This window comes from Mustelus asterias, chromosome 3 (assembly GCF_964213995.1).
Source record: "Mustelus asterias chromosome 3, sMusAst1.hap1.1, whole genome shotgun sequence".
NCBI lineage: Eukaryota > Metazoa > Chordata > Chondrichthyes > Carcharhiniformes > Triakidae > Mustelus > Mustelus asterias.
This window is the reverse complement of record NC_135803.1, coordinates 99,477,616-99,498,044: the sequence shown is the minus strand read 5'-3', so window position 1 is coordinate 99,498,044 and position 20,429 is coordinate 99,477,616. Positions and strand designations below refer to the sequence as shown.

The following is a 20,429-nucleotide window of genomic DNA, read 5'->3' as shown; positions in this document are numbered from 1 at the left end:
ATGGGGGAGGAGGAGGAGAGGAGGGGCAAGGGGGGAGGGTGCGAGAGTGGGGGGAGGGGGGAGGAGGGGGGTGGATTTGATGGGGGAGGGGGAGGAGGGGGAGGGATAAGGACGGGGAGGGGGAAGGGGGGCGGAAGGAGAAGGGGGTAGGAGGGAGGAGGGGGGCGGGGGGAGGAGGGAGTAATGGGGGTGGAAGGAGGGGGAATTGATGGGGGGAGGTGGCGAGGGGGGAATTGATGGTGGGGGGGAATTGATGGGGTCAGGAGGGGCAAAAGGGGAGAGGGAGGAAGGGGAGGAAGAGAGGTGGAGGAGGGGTGGAGGAGGGGACGGGGAGGGGGAGGATGGGAGGGGGGAGTGGATGGGGAGGGGGGAGGAGAAAGGGAGGAGGGGGAGGAGGAGTGGGGAGGGGGGAGAGGGGAGGAGGGGGTTGGAATTGATGGGGGAGGAGGGGGGTAATTGATGGGGAGGAGGAGGAGCGGGTAGGGGGGAGGCGGTGAGGGGGCAAGGAGGGTGGAGGAGGGGGAGGGGGAGGGGGTGATGAGGAGGGGGGAGGAGGAGGGAGGGGACAGGGAGTGGGGGAGGGGGAAGAGGGAGGGACAGAGGGGGGAACAAAGTGGGGAAGAGGGTGATGCACTATCAATCAAGCAAAGACTAGTTTGAATGCAAGAACAAATAGGCTTTTATTCGCAAAAGACTTGGAGCGCACCCATGCTATGAACTGGCCCAGAGACTGAGGCAGGGGGGTGGGGAGCAGTCACCTTTATACCTGGACCGGGGGGTGGAGGAGTCCCAGGCAGGGCCGGCAGGGGCATGTCCAGGCATGTCACATACACACACACACACACACACACAGGCAATAAGCTTATCAGTGGTTTACCACATTCACCCCCTTCTTTTAAAAAAGAGTCCAGCGGCGGTGAGGTGGGTGGAACGACATTAACAGAATTACAAATTTAAAAGTTCAGTCTCTCTGGGGGCTTGATCTGCCGTAGCGACCACCATAGTGCCGGTTGTGGCGTCGGTTCCGGTGGCCGCGCTGTTGGTTCCGGCGCCAGGTCGTAGTCGCTCGAGTCGTCCGTAGTCCCTTCCGATTGGCGGGTGCGTGGTGGTGGCTCCTGGGGCTCAGGTGTGCTGTATACGGGGGTTGGGGGTGTGGGGTTGTGGGTCGTCATGGTCCCTGGGGCACCTGCGGGTGCCAGGTCTCGAATGGAGACCGTGTCCTCCCACCTGTCAGGGTACGCCACATAGGCGTATTGGGGGTTGGCGTGGAGGAGCTGGACCCTTTCAACCAGGGGGTCCGACTTATGGGTCCTCACGTGCTTCCGGAGCAGGACAGGGCCAGGGGACGTCAGCCACGACGGTAGTGAGGTCCCCGAGGAGGACTTCCTGGGGAAAACAAACATTCTTTCATGAGGGGTAGCATTGGTAGCTGTGCAAAGGAGTGATCTAATCGAGTGTAGCGCATCAGGGAGGACCTCTTGCCAGCGGGTGACTCGAAGACCTTTAGACCTCAGAGCTAGTAAAACGGCCTTCCAGACTGTCGCGTTCTCCCTCTCTACCTGTCCGTTCCCCCTGGGGTTGTAGCTGGTGGTCCTACTTGAGGCTATGCCTTTGGAAAGCAGGTTCTGTCGCAGCTCATCACTCATAAAGGAGGATCCCCGGTCGCTATGGATATAGCTAGGGAAACCGAACAGGGTGAAGAGGCTGTGCAGGGCTCTGACGACCGTGGCCGAGGTCATATCCGTGCAGGGAATAGCGAAGGGGAAACGTGAATATTCGTCAATGATGTTGAGGAAGTATATGTTGCGGTCAGAAGAGGGGAGGGGGCCTTTGAAGTCGACGCTTAGGCGTTCGAAAGGGCGGGTGGCCTTTATGAGATGTGTTCTGTCTGGCCGATAGAAGTGAGGCTTGCACTCTGCGCAGACCTGGCAGTGTCTGGTTCTCGACCTGACTTCCTCAATGGAGTAGGGCAGGTTACGGGCTTTAATGAAGTGAAAAAAACTGGTGAGCCCCGGGTGGCAGAGGTCGTTGTGGAGAGTCTGCAATTGGTTTATTTGTGCGCTGGCACATATTCCCCGGGACAGGGCGTCTGGGGGCTCATTGAGCTTCCCGGGCCAGTATAAGATGTCATAATCGTAGGTGGAAAGCTCGATTCTCCACCTCAATATTTTATCATTTTTGATCTTGCCCCGCTGCGTGTTATTAAACATGAATGTTTAATAGGGCGGCACGGTAGCACAGTGGTTAGCACTGCTGCTTCACAGATCCAGGGACCTGGGTTCGATTCCTGGCTTGGGTCGCTGTCTGTGTGGAGTTTGCACATTCTCCTCGTGTCTGCGTGGGTTTCCTCCGGGTGCTCCGGTTTCCTCCCACAGTCCAAAGATGTGCGGGTTAGGTTGATTGGCCATGCTAAAATTGCCCCTTCGTGTCCTGGGATGCGTAGATTAGAGGGATTAGCGGGTAAAATAGGTAGGGATATGGGGGTAGGGCCTGGGTGGGATTGTGGTCGGTGCAGACTTGATGGGCCGAATGGACTCTTTCTGCACTGTAGGGATTCTATGATTCTATGAATGCAACTGACCGTTGGTCCGTGAGTAGGGTGAATCGTTTACCAGCTAAGTAGTGGCGCCAGTGCCGTACAGCTTCCACTAGGCTTGGGCCTTCTTCTTGAGGAGTGTTGAATTTCAGGGCCTTGGAGGGTTCGTGAGAAGAAGGCCACGGGTCTGCCCGCCTGGTTACGGGTGGCGGCTAGGGCGAAGTCAGACACATCGCTCTCCACCTGGAACAGGATGGATTCATCTACAGCGTGCATCGTGGCCTTCGCGATGTGTGCTTTGATGCGGTCGAAGGCCAGGCGGGCCTCTGCCGTCAGGGGAAAAGAGGTGGATTTGATGAGTGGACGGGCTTTATCCGCATAATTGGGGACCCACTGGGCGTAATACGAGAAGAAGCCCAGGCATCTCCTCAGTGCTTTGAGGCTGGTGGGGAGGGGAAGTTCCAGGGGGGGGACGCATGCAGTCAGGATTGGGACCGATGACCCCGTTTTCCACAACACAACCAAGGATGGCGAGGCGGCGTGTGTGGAATACGTACTTCTCCTTATTATAGGTCAGGTTTAGGAGAGTGGTGGTGTGGAGGAATTTGTGGAGGTTGGCGTCGTGGTCCTGCTGATCATGGCCGCAGATGGTGACGTTATCCAGGTACGGGAAGGTGGCCCGCAGCCCGTTCTGGTCTACCATTTGGTCCATCTCATGCTGGAAAACCGAGACCCCGTTGGTGACGCCAAAGGGGACCCTAAGGAAGTGATAGAGGCGGCCATCTGCCTCGAAGGCAGTATATTGGCGGTCTTCGGGCGGATAGGGAGCTGGTGGTATGCAGATTTTAAGTCGATGGTGGAGAACACCTGATATTGCGCAATCTGATTAACCATGTCTGATATGCGGGGAAGGGGGTACGCGTCCAGCTGCGTGTAGCGGTTAATGGTCTGACTGTAGTCAATGACCATGCGATGTTTCTCCCCAGTCTCAACAACGACTACTTGGGCTCTCCAGGGGCTGGTACTGGCCCTAGGAGCCCTTGTACTTCGGAACTGATAAAAACTCTGTCTCCAGCACTGTACCGTCTGCTCTTGGTGGCAATGGGCTTGCAGTCGGGGGTGAGATTTTCGAACAGTGAGGGAGGGGCGACTTTAAGGGTCGAGAGGCTGCAGGTGGTGCGCAGTGGGCGATCTAAGAACTGGTGATTGCAAACAGAGAGCGGGGGAAAGGCCCATTATACTCCATGGTGACGCTCTTAAGGTGACACAGGAAATCTAGCCCCAGGAGTACGGCAGCGCAGAGTTGTGGTAACACGAGGAGTTGTGGTAGCAGGGTCGTCATGCAGTACCTGAGGACATCCACCGAGTAGGACTTTGAAGCCATGGAGGTCGTTTGCTTCACTGGCAGTACTGAAAGGGCGTATGGATTCACTGTGTTAGGGTGAATAAAGCTCTCCGTACTCTCACAGTCAAATAAACAGGTTGCAATGTGACCATTTACCTCGATGTCCATCATGGACCTGGCGAGTTGGTGAGGCCTGGACTGGTCCAGCGTAATCGAAGCCACCGTTGGATTTTGCGGCGTGGCTGAAGGCGTCCAAGATGGCGGCCCGCACGGCTCACACGCAGCTGAAGGCGTCCAAGATGGCGGCTCACACGTGGCTGAAGGTGTCCAAGATGGCGGCCCGCACGGCTCACATGCGGCTGACGGCATCCAAGATGGCGGCCCGCACGGCCCCCACGCGGCTGATGGCGTCCAAGATGGCGGCCCACACGGGGCTGAAGGCATCCAAGATGGTGGCCCGCATGGCTCACACGCGGCTGAAGGCGTCCAAGATGGTGGGTCGCACGCGGCGCTACTGGCCTTGGAGGTCGACTTCGCCTTGCATACCCTCGCGTAATGGCCCTTCTTTCCACACCCGGAGCAGATCGCATCCTTTTCTCGGCAGCGTTGTCGGGGGTGCTTCCCGAGGCCACAGAAGTAGCACTTTGGGCCTCCAGAGACTGCCGCAGCAGTCGGGTCATTGGTGGGACGTGGCGTGGCGTAGGCCTGTGGCCCTCCCGCGTACAGAGGTGGCGGCGACTGCGGCGTCCACGATGTGCTCCCGTGGTCGGGGGTGTAGGCCTCGGGATTACAGAAGGCCACCTCTAACGAGTCAGCAAGCGCTACAGTCTTTTGTAGATCCAGCCCACCCTGTTCCAGCAGTCGTTGTCGGATATAGTTTGACCTGATACCCGTGACATAGGCATCTCTGATTAAGTCCTCAGTGTTTTGGGTGGCTGTTACGGCCTTGCAGTTGCAGGCCCTGCCAAGTGCTCGCAACGCACGCAGGAATTGGTCGCCCGATTCTCCTGGCTCTTGTCTGCGAGTAGCCAGAAGATGTCTGGCGTAGGTCATATTAGTCTGTTTGTTGTACTGGCCTTTTAAAAGTTCGATCGCATCCTCGTAAGTTTCAGCGTCTCTAATCATCGAGAATACTTGATCGCTTACCCGGGCGTGGAGCACGTGTAGCTTGTCGGTTTCGGTCCGGACGATGGAGGCGGAGGCGGTGAGGAAAGTTTCGAAACATCGCAGCCAGTGATCGAAGCTGTTAGAGGCTCCTACAGCTTGAGGATCCAATTCTAATCTATCAGGTTTTAATATCTGCTCCATCCCAAAACTTTTGTGAATAAAATTGATGCACTATCAATCAAGCGAAGACTAGTTAGTACGCAAGAACAAATAGGCTTTTATTCACAAAAGACTTGGAGCACACCCATGCTGATGAACTGGTCCAGAGACTGAGGCAGGGGGGGTTGGGAGCAGTCACCTTTATACCTGGACCGGGGGGGGAGGAGTCTCAGGCAGGGCCGGCAGGGACATGTCCAAGCATGTCTTAACAGTGGTTTACCACAACCTCCATAAAAAACAGCTGCAAGACCTTGCCAGAAATAGTGACAACACCAAAAGGGGACAGACTGGATTTGTACCAGCAAAACCTCTAACCAAAGATTCTGGGCAAACCCAAGAAGAGAGTTGCCATGAAACAAGTCATGGGGATGATTCTTCCCAATACATCCGTCAAGAGCACAAACCTGATGCTGAAACGAATTCTATTGAACCCAAATATAACAGCAGATCGAAGACCTATGAAGAAGATATTGAAAAAAGACCAAACCCAGGGCTGGTAGCTATGGGTAATGAGACAAGTACGAATTGGAACAAGAATTCCCTTCCAAAAAATGATCACTGCAAGATATTCATAGTAAAACTTCTTTAATTTTGATTTTTTTTTGTCAATGTTGTACTATAAATAACATGTTAAATTAGGAAGGGAACAAGTTTTACCCATTGCTGAGGTATATTCCTTTTCAGGACAATTTTCATTTTGTTTTTCTGCCAGTTCTGTATCTGATGAGATTTAAAGTTGAAATAACAAGGAAAGAAATTTACACACAAGCATTAGATTGAAATCAGGCAGAATTTAGAAAGATGAAGAGTGAGTTAGTAGTCACAAAATGCAAAGAGATGGTAGGACACAGGATCAATAATGAGATTTTGTTTAGACGGATTGCAATGTTGCAAAATAATATTTTTCTTTCCAAAAAATTGACTCAAGTTTCAGAATTCTATGGCTAAAAAGAGCTGTATGAAAAAGAGTAACGTTGAAGATATTGTACGAAATACTAGGGGGTCATAGTTTGAGGATAAAGGGTAAACCTTTAAGGACTGAGGTGAAGAGAAATGTCTTCATCCACAGAGTAGTGAATCTGTGGAATTCACTACCACAGAAAGCAGTTGAGGCCGAAGCATTGTGGTTTCAAGAAGAAATTAGATATAGCTGTTGGGGCTAAAGGGATATGGGCGGGTGGTGGGGTGGGATCAGGATGTTGATTTTGATGATCAGTCATGATCAAAATGAATGGCGGAGGAGGCTCAAAGGGCCAGATGGCCAACTCCTGTGGGTGGGACCCAAGCACAGAGGTATGTGAGGAATTAAAGAAGAAGTAAAAATTGGCAGAGGTGTTTTGAGCTGGAAATTGAAATAAAAACAGAAAATGCTGGAAATGTTAAGCAGCTCTGACATCATCTGTGGAGAGAGAAAGTTACTGGTTATATTTCTAATATTTTCCAGTTCTGATGCAAGGTCACTGAACTGAAACCTTAACTCCGTTTCTCCCCCAAAAGATGCTACCAGACCGACTGAGTATTTCCAGCATTTTATTCATACTTAATATGTACCTTGATATGTACCTGTTTACAAAAATAATAATCAAAAGAAGGGAAATTGAAATGAGCTATTGGCGAAGCTAGTTACGCTGGAGTGCTGGGCTCTGATGGGATACATCCAAAGATCTTGAAAGAAATGGGGGGGGGGGAAATATCTGAGGCCCTAGAAATTATATTTTAGCATCCGACTGAGTGCTGGAAAGCGTAAAACAAATTCCCAAAAAGAGAGCCCCTGCTAGCTCGGGCAATTACAGACCAATTAGCATAACATCTTTGGCAGGGAAGATTTTGAAATCATTAAAGTTGAGACTAAATATCAAGATGAAGAGAAATAATTGAATGCAATCAACACATTTCAAAAACGGAAGAATATGTTTGACAAACCTAATTTTTTTTTTTAAGAAAGTGACATGGCAAATGGGGTCATTGTAGCTGATGTGATGTACATGGATGTTTAAAAAATCTTTGTTTGGCAAGGTATCACACAGGAGACTATTGGAGAAGATTGAAGGGTATGGGATTGGGAGGAGAGCGTATTGGGTTTAGAAACAGTAGGAGTCGGGAGCAGTTTCTCAGAGTGGTTCGGCGTAAGTAATGTTAACTGTGTGTATCAATGGGGCTATAAAGCAAGTGTTGTCCAAATTTGCAAAACTATAGCAGAGATTGTGGATAATTCTAAGACACAAAAGAAGTTCCAAGCGAATATTAATGATGAAATGGTCAAAAAAGTTCACTCTTGGAATTTATTTTCAGTAATGAAATATATCAATATGAGATGGTATATTTTGGTTTTATTCAGTAGCAAAGCTGAGTGATGTTGAAGATGATGGGTCAAAATGGCCTACTGCTGCTCTTATGTCTTATGGTCTAGCAGGGAGATTTGGGGGTAGTTCAGGTTCTTATGGCATTAAAATCAGTACCTGAAAAGGATAAGACTCTCAAAAAGCCGAAGGAATACTGGATTTTATCCTGAAGTGCAGGATGTAAAAATTAAGATATAATGATGAACCCATATAAATATTAGCAGAACCATATCCTGGGGCAATGTGCAGTTGGGGCTCCAAGCTATAGAATGGATACTGAGACAGGAGAGAGCATACAGCAAAGATTCATTAAGACTCTTTATCAAGCCGGTTACTGACCTTAAATATTGGGTGGAATTTTACAAGCTCATCACACCCATTTTGCGATGGGAAAAAGTCGTAAAATCAGGCATGATGCAACGAGCAAGAATGGCGCCCGTTTCCACGCCTATTTCCATTTTACCAAAAAAAACATGATCGGGACCCCATCCAAAACAGGTGAAACATCAACTTACATGTTTTTGCATTCATCACAGTGCAATTAGCAAGCTTCACACCTAATTGTCCCAGCTCACCTGCCGTAACAGTTTTGTTCGCTGCAGCTGAAATCGATCAGAAAAACACCTCAAGTATAAAAGTCGGTTTCAGGCGCTGGAGCAGTGAGGATGAGCAAGGAGTTAAATCTCTGCTTTCAAACTGCTCCATGTTGCACATTGGGGGGGAGGGGGGGATTGTTTCATGGCGGCCATATTGCATTTTGGGTCGTGGGGGGGCCTGTGAGTGTGTGAGGGGCTGGGGGGGCTGTTGGTGCTCACAGGGTTCCAACTTCAGACTCTCAGCTCGGGCCCGGGTCTGAGCGCTGACCTCGGGTCTTAGCGCTGACTCTGGGTCCTAGTGCTGGCAGCAGCAAGCACTGTTGCTGGTGGGGGATGGACTGGAAACTCTCTGAAGTGGCAATGCTGCAGCCTCAGGAGAATGTGGGGAGTGTGTGTTGCTGGGGGCTGTTGGGGGGATATGGGGGGTGTGTGTGTTGCTGGGGGGCTGTTGGGGGGATATGGGGGGTGTGTGTGTTGCTGGGCTGGGTCCTTTGAGCAACTGTCGGACTTTGCGTGCTGCTGATGGCTCCGATTCCAAAAGGAGACAGTACGACACCTGTGCCATTTGTTGCACCTTGGGGCACGGGGGCACCCACTCCCAGTGGTTGTGAAAGTGACGGCCACCTTGAATTCTTACGCCACCTAGTCCTTCCAGACCACCAATGGATACCTTTGTGGCATTTCCCAATCATCCGTCCACAAGTGTGTAAAGGAGGTCACGGATGCCCTGTATGCCTGGGCTGGCCAGTATATTAAATTGGACCTGGGCCAAGCCCAGCAGGAAGCTGGGGCTGCTGGATTTGTGGCCATCGCAGGGATGCCAAATGTGCAGGGGGCTATAGACTGCAACTGCATTGTGGTGGTGTGGTGTGCTGTGCCCTACACAACCTGGCGCAGCAGCGAGGAGACATTGTGGAGGACATGAAGGCCGACCAGCCAGCATTGCTGGGGAGGAGGCCACCCAGCAGGAGGAGGAGGAGGAGGACAATGAGCAACAACACGCTGGCACTAGAGGGCTGGCAACAGCAAGTGTCAGGCATGCGAGGGGGGCGAGGGGCCCTAATCACCACGTGCTTTGGTAACGAGGGGCCAGCATTGCTGCATGTGGGTTGCATTCCACCTCCTACTCCATGGGACGGCGGTGCTTCTGCAGTGAGTTCCAGGAGCTCCGGCGTCACCTGGCTCTGCCAGTCCTGGAGGACCACCTGCGTTCTTGTCACAGTGGCCAAGCCCTCTGTGATGGCCCTCTGAGTCGGGAGCCACCTGTTAATGGCAGCAGCAAGTGCCCTCTGAGACTGGGCCATGCTCTGCAGCCCTGATGCGCGACAATCAAGCACGAGGTACAAGGCTTCAGCGATTGAAGGCTTTTATTGACAAACAATGGAACTATCTAAACACGAGTACACCAATCCAGACTGGAGGGGTCCCGCCTGAGCAGAGGGTCTTATACCTCTCCCCAGGAGGCGGGGCCCGACTGGGATGTGCCATAACAGCATCCACCACAGGTATATTAATCCCACAGTGTAAACACCCTAACCCAACAACAACATTATAACAACCCCACAGTGGCAACACCCTAACCCAACAGTAACATTGGAATAACCCCACAGTGGTAACCAACGATGGTTCACCACATTCACCCATCCTTTGAAAACAAAGGCCGGCGGGGTGCGAAAACAGATTACATATATACAAAAATCTACAAGTCCAGACGGTCTGGAGGACCGCACCGTCGCTGTGATCTCCTCAACACCGGTTGTGACACCGGAGCAGGTGCTTGCGGTGCCGTTCTCTCCAAAACAGCGTCCGGCTGTCCCCTCGAGGACTCACGGGCTGGTTGGCCCTGGTGAAGCGGTGGTGCAGGGGATCCTGGTACCTTCTGTGGTGGCGCCGATCTCCGAGTCTCAGGCAAGCTGTACATGGGAGTATAACTGTTATGCACTGGTCCCGGTGCTGACCGCGCCACGTCCGGGGAAGAAAGAAGTGAAAGGGGATTCGTGACAGGGGGTATAGGAGCGACAGGAGTTGCTACGTCCCCTGCGGGCGCAAGGTCTCGAATCAAGACCGTGTCCTCTCGCCCGTCAGGATATGCCACATAGGCATACTGAGGGTTGGCGTGGAGGAGTTGGACCGGTTCGACCAAGGGGTCGGACTTGCGGGCCCTCACATGTCGCCGCAGAAGGACGGGTCCTGGGTACGTCAACCAGGCTGGTAAGGAGATCCCCGAGGACGACTTCCGAGGGAATGAGAACATCCTCTCGTGGGGAGTAGCATTGGTTGCCGTACACAGGAGGGAGCGAATGGAATGAAGCGCATTCGGAAGGACCTCCTGCCAATGGGAGACTGGAAGGCCCCTGGACTTCAGCGCCAATAGGACAGCCTTCCAGACTGTAGCATTCTCTCTCTCCACCTGTCCGTTACCCCTAGGGTTGTAGCTCGTGGTTCTACTAGAGGCAATCCTGTATGAGAGCAGGAATTGCCTCAAGTCGTTACTCATGAACGACGAGCCCCTGTCGCTATGTATGTAGCAGGGGTACCCGAACAGGGTAAAAAGATCACTGAATGCCTTAATCACTGTGGCAGTCGACGTGTCCGCACAGGGGACAACAAACGGGAACCGGGAGTATTCATCTATGATATTGAGAAAGTACACATTCCGGTCCGTTGAGGGAAGGGGGCCCTTAAAATCCACACTCAGCCTCTCGAAGGGGCGAGTGGCCTTGACCAATTGTGCCCGGTCAGGTCGATAAAAGTGCGGTTTGCATTCCGCGCAAATCCGACAGCTTCTCGTTACTGACCTGACATCCTCCACCGAGTAGGGCAGGTTGCGGGCTTTTATGAAGTGGTAGAGCCGAGTGACCCCAGGATGGCACAGGTCATTATGGAGGGTGTTCAAGCGGTCCTCCTGCATGATAGCGCATGTTCCGCGCGAGAGGGCATCCGAGGGCTCATTGAGTTTCCCTGGACGATACATAATATCGTAATTATAGGTGGAGAGCTCAATTCTCCACCGCAAGATCTTATCATTCTTGATCTTGCCCCTCTGCGTATTACTGAACATAAACGCCACGGATCGTTGATCCGTGATCAGGGTGAACCGCTTCCCCGCCAGGTAATGGCGCCAGTGTCTGATGGCCTCCACAATGGCCTGAGCCTCCTTCTCCACCGCTGAATGCCGAATTTCGGGACCTTGAAGGGTGCGGGAAAAAAACGCGACGGGCCTGCCTGCCTGGTTTAGTGTGGCGGCCAGGGCGAAATCCGATGCATCACTTTCCACCTGAAAAGGGATGGATTCATCCACCGCGTGCATCGTGGCTTTCGCAATGTCGCTTTTCAAAGCCTTGAAGGCCAATTGGGCCTCCGGCGTGAGTGGGAAAGTCGTGGACTTGATGAGCGGACGGGCTTTGTCCACGTAGTTGGGGACCCACTGCGCATAATAAGAAAAGAAGCCGAGGCATCTCCTCAGTGCTTTTGCGCTAGCGGGCAAGGGAAGTTCAGTAAGGGGGCGCATACGGTCTGGATCAGGGCCGATGACCCCGTTTTCCACCACGTATCCCAGGATAGCTAACCTGCGCGTACGGAATACACACTTCTCCCTGTTATAGGTTAGATTCAGGCGAGACGCAGTGCGCAGAAAGTTCTGGAGGTTTGTGTCATGGTCCTGCTGGTCATGGCCGCAGATGGTGACGTTATCCAGGTACGGGAAGGTAGCCCGCAACCCGTTCTGGTCCACCATTCGGTCCATAGCACGCTGGAAGACCGAGACCCCATTGGTGACACCAAATGGAACCCTAAGAAACTGATATAGACGACCATCCGCCTCAAAAGCCGTGTATTGTCGGTCCTCTGGGCGGATGGGGAGTTGGTGGTAGGCGGACTTAAGGTCTATGGTGGAGAACACCCGGTACTGCGCAATCTGATTGACCATATCAGATATGCGCGGGAGAGGATACGCATCCAGCTGCGTATAACGGTTAATGGTCTGACTGTAGTCGATGACCATCCGGGGTTTGTTCCCGCTTTTAACCACCACGACCTGCGCTCTCCACGGACTAGCACTGTGCTGTATGATCCCTTCTTTGAGGAGCCGCTGAACCTCAGATCTGATGAAGATCCGGTCTTCAGCGCTGTAACGCCTACTTTTAGTAGCGATGGGCTTGCAGCCTGGTACCAGATTCTTAAATAAAGAGGGTGTGGTGATCTTTAGTGTGGAAAGATTGCATGCGGGGCACTTTGGGCAATTTGGAGGCTGCGGCTGATTCCCTACTGCCAGCGAAGGGAGTGGCCCACCGTACTGTAGGATCACACTCTTCATGTGGACATAAAGTTTAGTCCGAGGAGAATTGGCGCGCAAAGGTGCGGCAACACAAGGAGCCTGTATCGCTCGTAAATTGTGCCCTGCACCTCTAGGGTTACCACACAACGTCCTTGGATCGGTACAGACCGGGACCGTGATGTCATAGAAATTGTCTGTTTGGCAGGTAGAACCCGGAGTCCACACCTCTTTGCAGTGTCAGGGTGAATAAAACTCTCGGTGCTCCCACTGTCAAACAGACAATACACAGTACGACCATTTACCTTGATGTTCATCATCGAACAGTCAAGCCTGTGATGCTTTGTCTGGTCCAGAGAGATCGACGCCACCGTTGGCCCTTGGACGTCACTGCATGCAGCCGAGGTTGATACTGAGGACCCCTGCTGGTCGCTCCTGGTCGTCGTCGACCACGATGGCCGCCCCCATGAATCGCACGTGGGTGAGGGCGCCAAGCGTAGCGACTCCTGGTGGTCATCCTCCTCCTCCGTCAGCCACGATGGCGTCGTCCTGGATTAGCACGTGGTCGGACCTCGTGGGTACTGCGACGCCGAAGGAGATTGTCTCCGCTCTGGAGGGTCACAGGCTGCACTGCCGTTCTTGGGCTTCGATCTGCAGACTTTCGCGTAGTGCCCCTTTTTACCGCACTGACTGCAGATCACTGTTTTAGCTGGACACTGTTGCCATGGATGCTTGGCTCCTCCGCAAAAATAGCACCGCTGGCCGCCTGGAGGTGCCGCCGTCGTCGGTTCGATATGGGAGCGCGAGCCCGTGGGGCGAGGAGGGATTTGTGCTTGCTCCTGCCACGTTGTCTCCACGTGGTCTTCGGGGTACAGAGCCAAGCTTTTCGACGCTGCCTCCAGCATCTCAGCCATCTCCATCGCTTGGGTCAGGTTGAGGTTCCCTTTCTCCAATAGCTTAAGCCGGATGTACGAGGACCCTACCCCTGCTACAAACGCATCTCGGGCGAGGTCGTACATGTACTGCTCAGCCGACACAGCTTTGCAGTCGCAGCCCCTGGCAAGCTGCAAGAGCTCATTGGCGTAGTCCTCCATGGTTTCGCCCGACTGCCGACGTCGTGTAGCGAGGAGGTAACGAGCGTGAATCTCGTTGGGTGGTCTCGTGTATCGTTTTTTCAAGAGCTCGATGGCCCTCGGGTAAGTGGTGGCCGCACGAATCGCGAGATAGACCGTGTCGCTTACCCTCGCGTGGAGGACCTGGAGTCTGTCGTCGTCCGTAGTAACTGCTGCAGAGGCCGCCAGGTAGTCCTCGAAACACTTCAGCCAGTGGTCGAAGGTGTTAGAGGCACCGACCGCACGTGGGTCCAGCGTCAGACGCTCTGGTTTCAGCATTTGCTCCATACTCTCTTTACTGTCGTGAGTTTTGTGTTTGTCAATAAAATTGATGCACGACAATCAAGCACGAGGTACAAGGCTTCAGCGATTGAAGGCTTTTATTGACAAACAATGGAACTATCTAAACACGAGTACACCAATCCAGACTGGAGGGGTCCCGCCTGAGCAGAGGGTCTTATACCTCTCCCAGGAGGCGGGGCCCGACCGGGATGTGCCATAACAGCATCCACCACAGGTATATTAATCCCACAGTGTAAACACCCTAACCCAACAACAACATTATAACAACCCCACAGTGGCAACACCCTAACCCAACAGTAACATTGGAATAACCCCACAGTGGTAACCAACGATGGTTCACCACAAGCCCCTCAGCCATGACCCTCTGAGAGTGGGCCAAGTTCTCAAAGGCGGCTGTCGTAGCCTGGTGCGTCTCAGCATCGTCCCGCTGGGTCTCCTGCAAGCACTGCAGCCTCTCAGCCATGGGCTGCAAAATCTCAAGAAGCCTGTTGAGGCCCTCAGCTGTAACCTGCTGTGACTTGACCATGGCCCTCTGGGACTCTGGCGTGGCCTACTGTGACTCAGCCATTGCTTGGAGCCTGCCACTCATGGTGAGGATTTCCTGCCCCAGGCTTTCCACTGCGGTCCCCACCCTTGCAGTGTTGGCCCGGGAACCACACAAGATAGGAAATAGCTGGTCCGCCTGAAAGCTTTGGGACTCCTCCCAACAGCCTTTTAGTCAGTCCAGTGTTGCTGTTAGTCCCTCCTGCATTCCCCGGCTCTATTGCTGCATCTCCAGCAATTGAAGGAGAAGCAATCGCAGAGGCCCAGCCTCCAGCAGACCTCCCATGTGCCAGAGGCCTAGGACGTTCCATCCTCCACCCGATGTATATCAGATGTGTCGTGCGCACCAGAGAGTTACCCAGATGCCTCACCACTAACTTTCCCCGCTGATGAGAGAGTCTCTGGGATGGTGAACTGCAAGATGGAAGCTGATGCAAAACTGGTGCCAGCCTTGGAGGTCCCTTCACCGGCTTCCTCTGAGGAGTCCTTCGAGCTGTCGGGCAGGATGGGTGGGAGCAGCAGTGGGGGCCGCGATGCCAGATGGCTCAAGCGCATCGGGGGCCCTTCCTGCAACACAGCTCACGAGGTTAAGGGAGGGAGAGGAATCTGGGCTGCGTGCAACTTGAGATTTCTCCAACAAGTGGAGAATTGGCAAGTGTTCATTTCTATGCTCCAGCCCGACCATGCTGTCACTAATGGTCCACATGCCCTCCTCTCCTGCAAGCTCCAGTTCCCGCTCCAACCAAGTGGTTGAGGACCCGGATCTCGGGCACACCACCCCCTTGCCTTTACCCTCTCCTCGTGATTATGGGCATTCTTCTCCTGTGGGGACAGAAGAAGCCAAGCAAAATCTGATGGCACGAGTCCTGGAGAGTATTGGGATGGGCCTCAGAGGGCAAGGATTGTGACACTCTGGGGAGGGGGGGTGTGGATGCGGGGAGAGAGGTGCTTGGGGGTCAGGGGCTGGAAGCATGCAGGGTGCTGGAGGTGGAGGGATCTGGGGGAAAATGCGAGATGAGGTTAAACACTCACCCTTTCTGCCCAGATTAGGTCATTCAGTTTCTTGTGGCACTCCTTTCTGGTCCTCCTGACCAGTGCCCCAGCACTAATGCATGCTGCCACCACCTCCCAGGCTGCATTTCCAACCCTTCCCCTGGAATGGCATGCTGCTGGGAGGAAGAGGATGCTCAGTCTTGCCTCCACCGCCTCCAGCAACTTGGCCAGATCTGCATCGAAAATCAGGGAGCTGTTTTCCTGAAGGGCATTTCTTCCTGCATTGCTTGCCTCTCTGTCCATCCTTGGGGTTTTTATGGAGGTTTCCCTTGTTAGGGCAGATCAGCTGCAGGCATTTGGGCAAGTCTTGCGCCTATTACAACATTCCAGCGAGTTTAATGCTGTTTGCCTTGTTACTGTGGAGGGGAAGCCAAGTCAGCACTTGCAGGTGTGCTGATGGAGGGGGTGGAGGGGGGATTTCTGCCTCTCTGCCTCTGATCGGAAGCAGGGGAGAGAGGGGTTCATGTCACTCAGCCAGGAGGGTGATGAAGGGGCCATGTGCAAGGGGGGGGGGGGGGTGGGGCGGAGGTACAGTAATGTTGGGGGGGATCCCTGATGTCTGTGGGGGGAATGGGAGACTGTATCTGGCCTGGGGCTGCTTTTTGTTTAAGCTTTTTCTGTGCATGCACAGTTTGTGGCTCCGACCTGAGCTGCAGGCTGTCTGGTGAATTAAGCCCCACCCATTGCCTCTCGTGGCTAGAAATGGTCTAGCCCATATTTTCAAAGACTGAGTGCATCAGACTGGGTGTGAAGACTCGCCTAAAAAAAGGGATCAGCAACTCTAGCATTTTCACGCTGGCTGGACACTTACAAAAAATCTGGTAACATCCCGTCCATTGACTCTGGTTCTCTCTCCACAGGTGCAACCAGATCTGTTGTTTTTATTTTAGCATCTGCAGTGTTTTATTCTTGTTCACTAGAATGCTGCTTCGTGTGAGGAAACACAAAGAGGAAGAAAAGCTGCTCTCCTTCAAAAGGAATAATTACAGGGTAATATAGTGAAAGGATGAATCAGTCGGTAGGAACAGACTATTTCCATTGATTTTGAGAGGATGAGATCAGAAAAATGTTAGATTTAAGACATAAAGCTGGAGAAAAACATGGGGAATACATTACCAGAGTTAATATTTGAAGCCAGAGACTGATGATACTAAATTAGATAGGAGTTTGAAGAAATATTGGTGGGTTTAGATATGGAGTAGATACATAGGACTGGGAGACTTGCTCAAATGGAAGATATAGACCCACAAAGACTGGCTGGAGCAAATGGCATCTTTTGTATTATAATTTCTTTGATTCTGATAAGAATTTGTTCACATCCTTTTTTAAAAATTGTGTATTGGAAAAGTATAAATTTCTGAATAGGTGTATGTTTCATTTATGAAGGGGTTAAAGGAGAGAATTTATTGTCTCTAACCTCACTCAAAGCTAGATAATTTTGTAGTTGCCTCTAATGTTCTCTCTGTGATGTGATAATCCAAAAATCTCAGTGTACCATTCGGCACTTCTAGATTATTGCCCAAGACTGGCTGCATTTTTAAAAAATTATCAAGGCATGGACACTTAAACAAATCAACAGCATACTGCAAAAGCAAATTGGAGGCAATGTTGGTTGTCTCCTATAGGTCTTCAACCATTTTTTCTTTTCAACATTTTAATGACAGATCTTTCTTTATTTCTAGAATGTCACTTGCCAGGGAGGAAATGAAGAGATGTTATACAAGTAGGCCATTCAGCCCTTGAGCCTGCTCTACCATTCAGTATGATCAAAGCTCATCTTCTATCTCAACACCATACTCCCGCTCTCTCCCCATACCTCTTGATGCCTTTAGTGTTTAGAAATCTATCCATTTTGTTCTTAAATATATTCAGTCACTTGGCCTCCACAGCCTTCTGTGGCAGAGAATTCCACAGGTTCAGAACCCTCTGAGTGAAGAAGTTTCTCCTCATCTCAATCCTAAATGGCCTACCCCGTATCATGAGACTGTGACCTCTTGTTCTAGACCCGCAACCGTGGAAAACATCATCCTTGCATCCAGTCTGTCTAGCCCTGTCAGAAATGCATACATTTCTGACAACAATCTCAACCAGGCCCTATTCCTGTAACCTCATGTATTACCCTGCTATTCCCCTGACACTAAAGGACAATTTAGCATGGCCAATCAAACTAACCCACACATCTTTGGACTGTGGGAGGAAACTGGAGCACCTGGAGGAAACCCACGCAGACCTGGGGAGAATGTGCAAACTCCACCCAAACAGTGACCAGGGTCCCTGGCACTGTGAGCCAGCAGTGCTAACCACTGTGCCACAATGCCACCCTTAATTTCAATGAGATCCCCTCTCATTCTTTTAAATTCCAGTGAATGCAGACCCAGTCGAGCCAGTCTCTCTCTCGTACGGCAATCCTGCCATCCCAGGAATCATTCTGGTGAACCTTTGCTGCATTCCCTCTGTGGGAAGTATATCCTTTCTTGGTTAAGGAGACCAAAACTGCACACAATACTCCAGATGTGGTCTCACCCAGGCCCTGTACAGCTACAGTAAGACATCCTTACTCCTGTACTCAAGTTCTCTTGCAATGAAGGTCAACATGCCATTTGCTTTCCTAATTGCCTGCTGCACCTGCACATCCATGTCTCTTTGTCCATCAATATTTCCCAATCTCAAAATCACCATTTGCATAATACTCTGCCATTCTATTTCAACGTATTTATCTAGTGTTCTGTTTAATTTGGATTTCCTTGGTTTTTTTTGGTGGCTGCAGAAAGAAGCCAAGGCAAGTAGCTATAACATAAGCTGGTGTTTTGCCTTCAGCAATTCAGTTCAGTGAAGCACTATTAAAATCTGGTCTAAATCCAATTTTCAAAATGCACACCTATCACATCATCTCTGTGCTCTATTTTCTAAGTATAAAGTCTGCATCTTGCTTTGGGCTTGGTTAAATCAAGATTATGGCATCACTTTTATTTTTAAAAACAGAAGTTAACCTCTAATGAGGATCCGTCCTTTGGGAGTGATTGGTCTGATGTTGAAGACCCCACTGCTTTAGCTATGTTTACACAATAAGATTCCAGTCCAACATGCAAACTGAAAAATTCCAAAGCTAGGACTCCATTAGCAACCGAATATGTAACATATCCATCATTCTTGTGTTCGAGCTCCTCTTTTCCGGATTCAGAATATTGGTCAAACTCTCAAAGGCCTCAGCTACCTTCATTGACCAGCACTCCCTATGGTAGTTGGTGTCAAACTAACTGTGTTGACGACGGAACAGAATCTTTCCCAAGTCAGTCGGTCAATTCTTTGCAAAGTTTAATGTCCACAATTCGCAATAGCTTGTCTTTTGAATCATCTGGCTGCTCGCTACGTCAGTTTGAAAACAGCAAAAACTTGGATTTGAGTACTCTTCAGTAGAAGATTCAGAAGCTTTGGCTGATAATTCGGAGAATTATTGGCAAGAAAACTGGGGGCTAAATTACCAAAGGGCAACATTTATAAAGCTTGGATGTTTTGTTCTCTAAGTTGTCCTTCAATGGAACCTTTGCCAAGTTTATGAAAGTTTACGACAGCAGATTTACAGTGGAGTTTCATGGGTGTATCACAGATTTCTGTGACCGTCGCAATCTGGTTTTGGAAACTCATGGGAAAATTTACTGGATGAGCCACTTGTATGGGGTGCTTTTGGCTGCCATCCACATTTTGCCCATTACTACACAAATTTACAGGAGAAAGCGATTATCCAAGCACTCAGACACCCTAAAGCTGTCATTTTTGATGAGATGGGATAGGACTATTCTTATAGGTGTTCAACAGGCATTGTCAAACAAAAACAGGTATGTATATTGGAAGAAGGACAATTCATTTATTATGTGGTAAACTATACAATAACAGTAACTGAATTGTAGCATTAAAGATGTGAGGAAATAGTGCCTTTAAAATCTAATAAATGTTTGTCAGTACTTATTTGAATTAATTATTGAAACAGTTTAATTATGAGGCAGCAATATCATCAATACAGGTGATCCTTTTTAAAAAATAAGTATTTATGAATAGTCTGGAGATTACATGGGTAAAGTTTGTTAATCTTAGTTAGGGGAATTTGTTATTTGGCCAGTGTCAGATGTGAGTGACCAAACCCTTGTAGTTCATGCATTACATCATTGAGTTAATCTTCAGAGATGATTGAGTCACATTACCAATAATAATGGTGTCATCTGCTGAAACCTTCATTCATATCTTTGTTACGTCTAGCCTTGACCATTCCAATGTTCTCCTGGCCAGCCTCCAATCTTTTATCTTGCATGAACTTGTGCATTCCCAAGTCTCTGCACGCTGTATCTCAAGTCACACAAAGTTTGATTTGCCCAACGCCCTATGCTTGCTAACCTACAGTGTGTCCTGGTCCAACGACAGCACAATTTTAAATCCTCATCCTTGTTTACAAATTGCTCCATGTCTTCACTCTCTTTGTAATCTTCTCCATCCCTTGTAAGCCTTAGATCTCTGTGCACCTCCATTTATGCCCACTTGTGCATTCTTTTTGATTTTAATTGCTTTATCATTAACAGCCATGTCTTCAACTGTGTAGGCTCCATACTCTGGAATTCCCTTCCTAAGCCCCTCCACTTCTCCTAATTTGCCTATCTCTTTCTTTCCTCCTTATAAGATGCTGCTTAAAACCTACCTCTTTGATAAAGTTCTTGGTCATTTGTTCCTTTGTCTCTTTTTATGGCTTGGTAACAAAAATTAGATTCACTGATTATGCTCTTCCTAAGCGTTTTGGGTTCTTTCGCTATATTAAGGTGCAAATTGTTATTATATCTCAAAGTCACAAATCTGCACAGAAACTATCTGCGTCTAGCTCATAAGTAATCTGATGTCAACCATGTAGATTGGCTTTAATTTCCTATTGCACACAAAATAATTTCCTATTGCAATAAAAAAAATCAGTTAAATAGTAGTTGCTGGTTATTGTTTTTGTCATTTTTCAGCTCCTT

At 50.4% G+C, this 20,429-nt stretch overlaps 1 protein-coding gene across 1 annotated transcript in view; it reads left to right on the top strand.

Annotated features, from left to right (window-relative positions):
- The first annotated feature begins 5,397 nt into the window (after positions 1–5,397).
- tatdn2 (TatD DNase domain containing 2) overlaps positions 5,398–20,429 on the top strand; it is a 33,195-nt gene continuing 18,163 nt past the window's right edge. Inside the window, 4 exon segments of the mRNA XM_078210144.1 lie at positions 5,398–5,725; positions 7,149–7,188; positions 18,933–19,062; positions 19,065–19,265. Of these exon segments, the coding sequence (XP_078066270.1) occupies positions 5,398–5,725; positions 7,149–7,188; positions 18,933–19,062; positions 19,065–19,265 (699 nt within the window).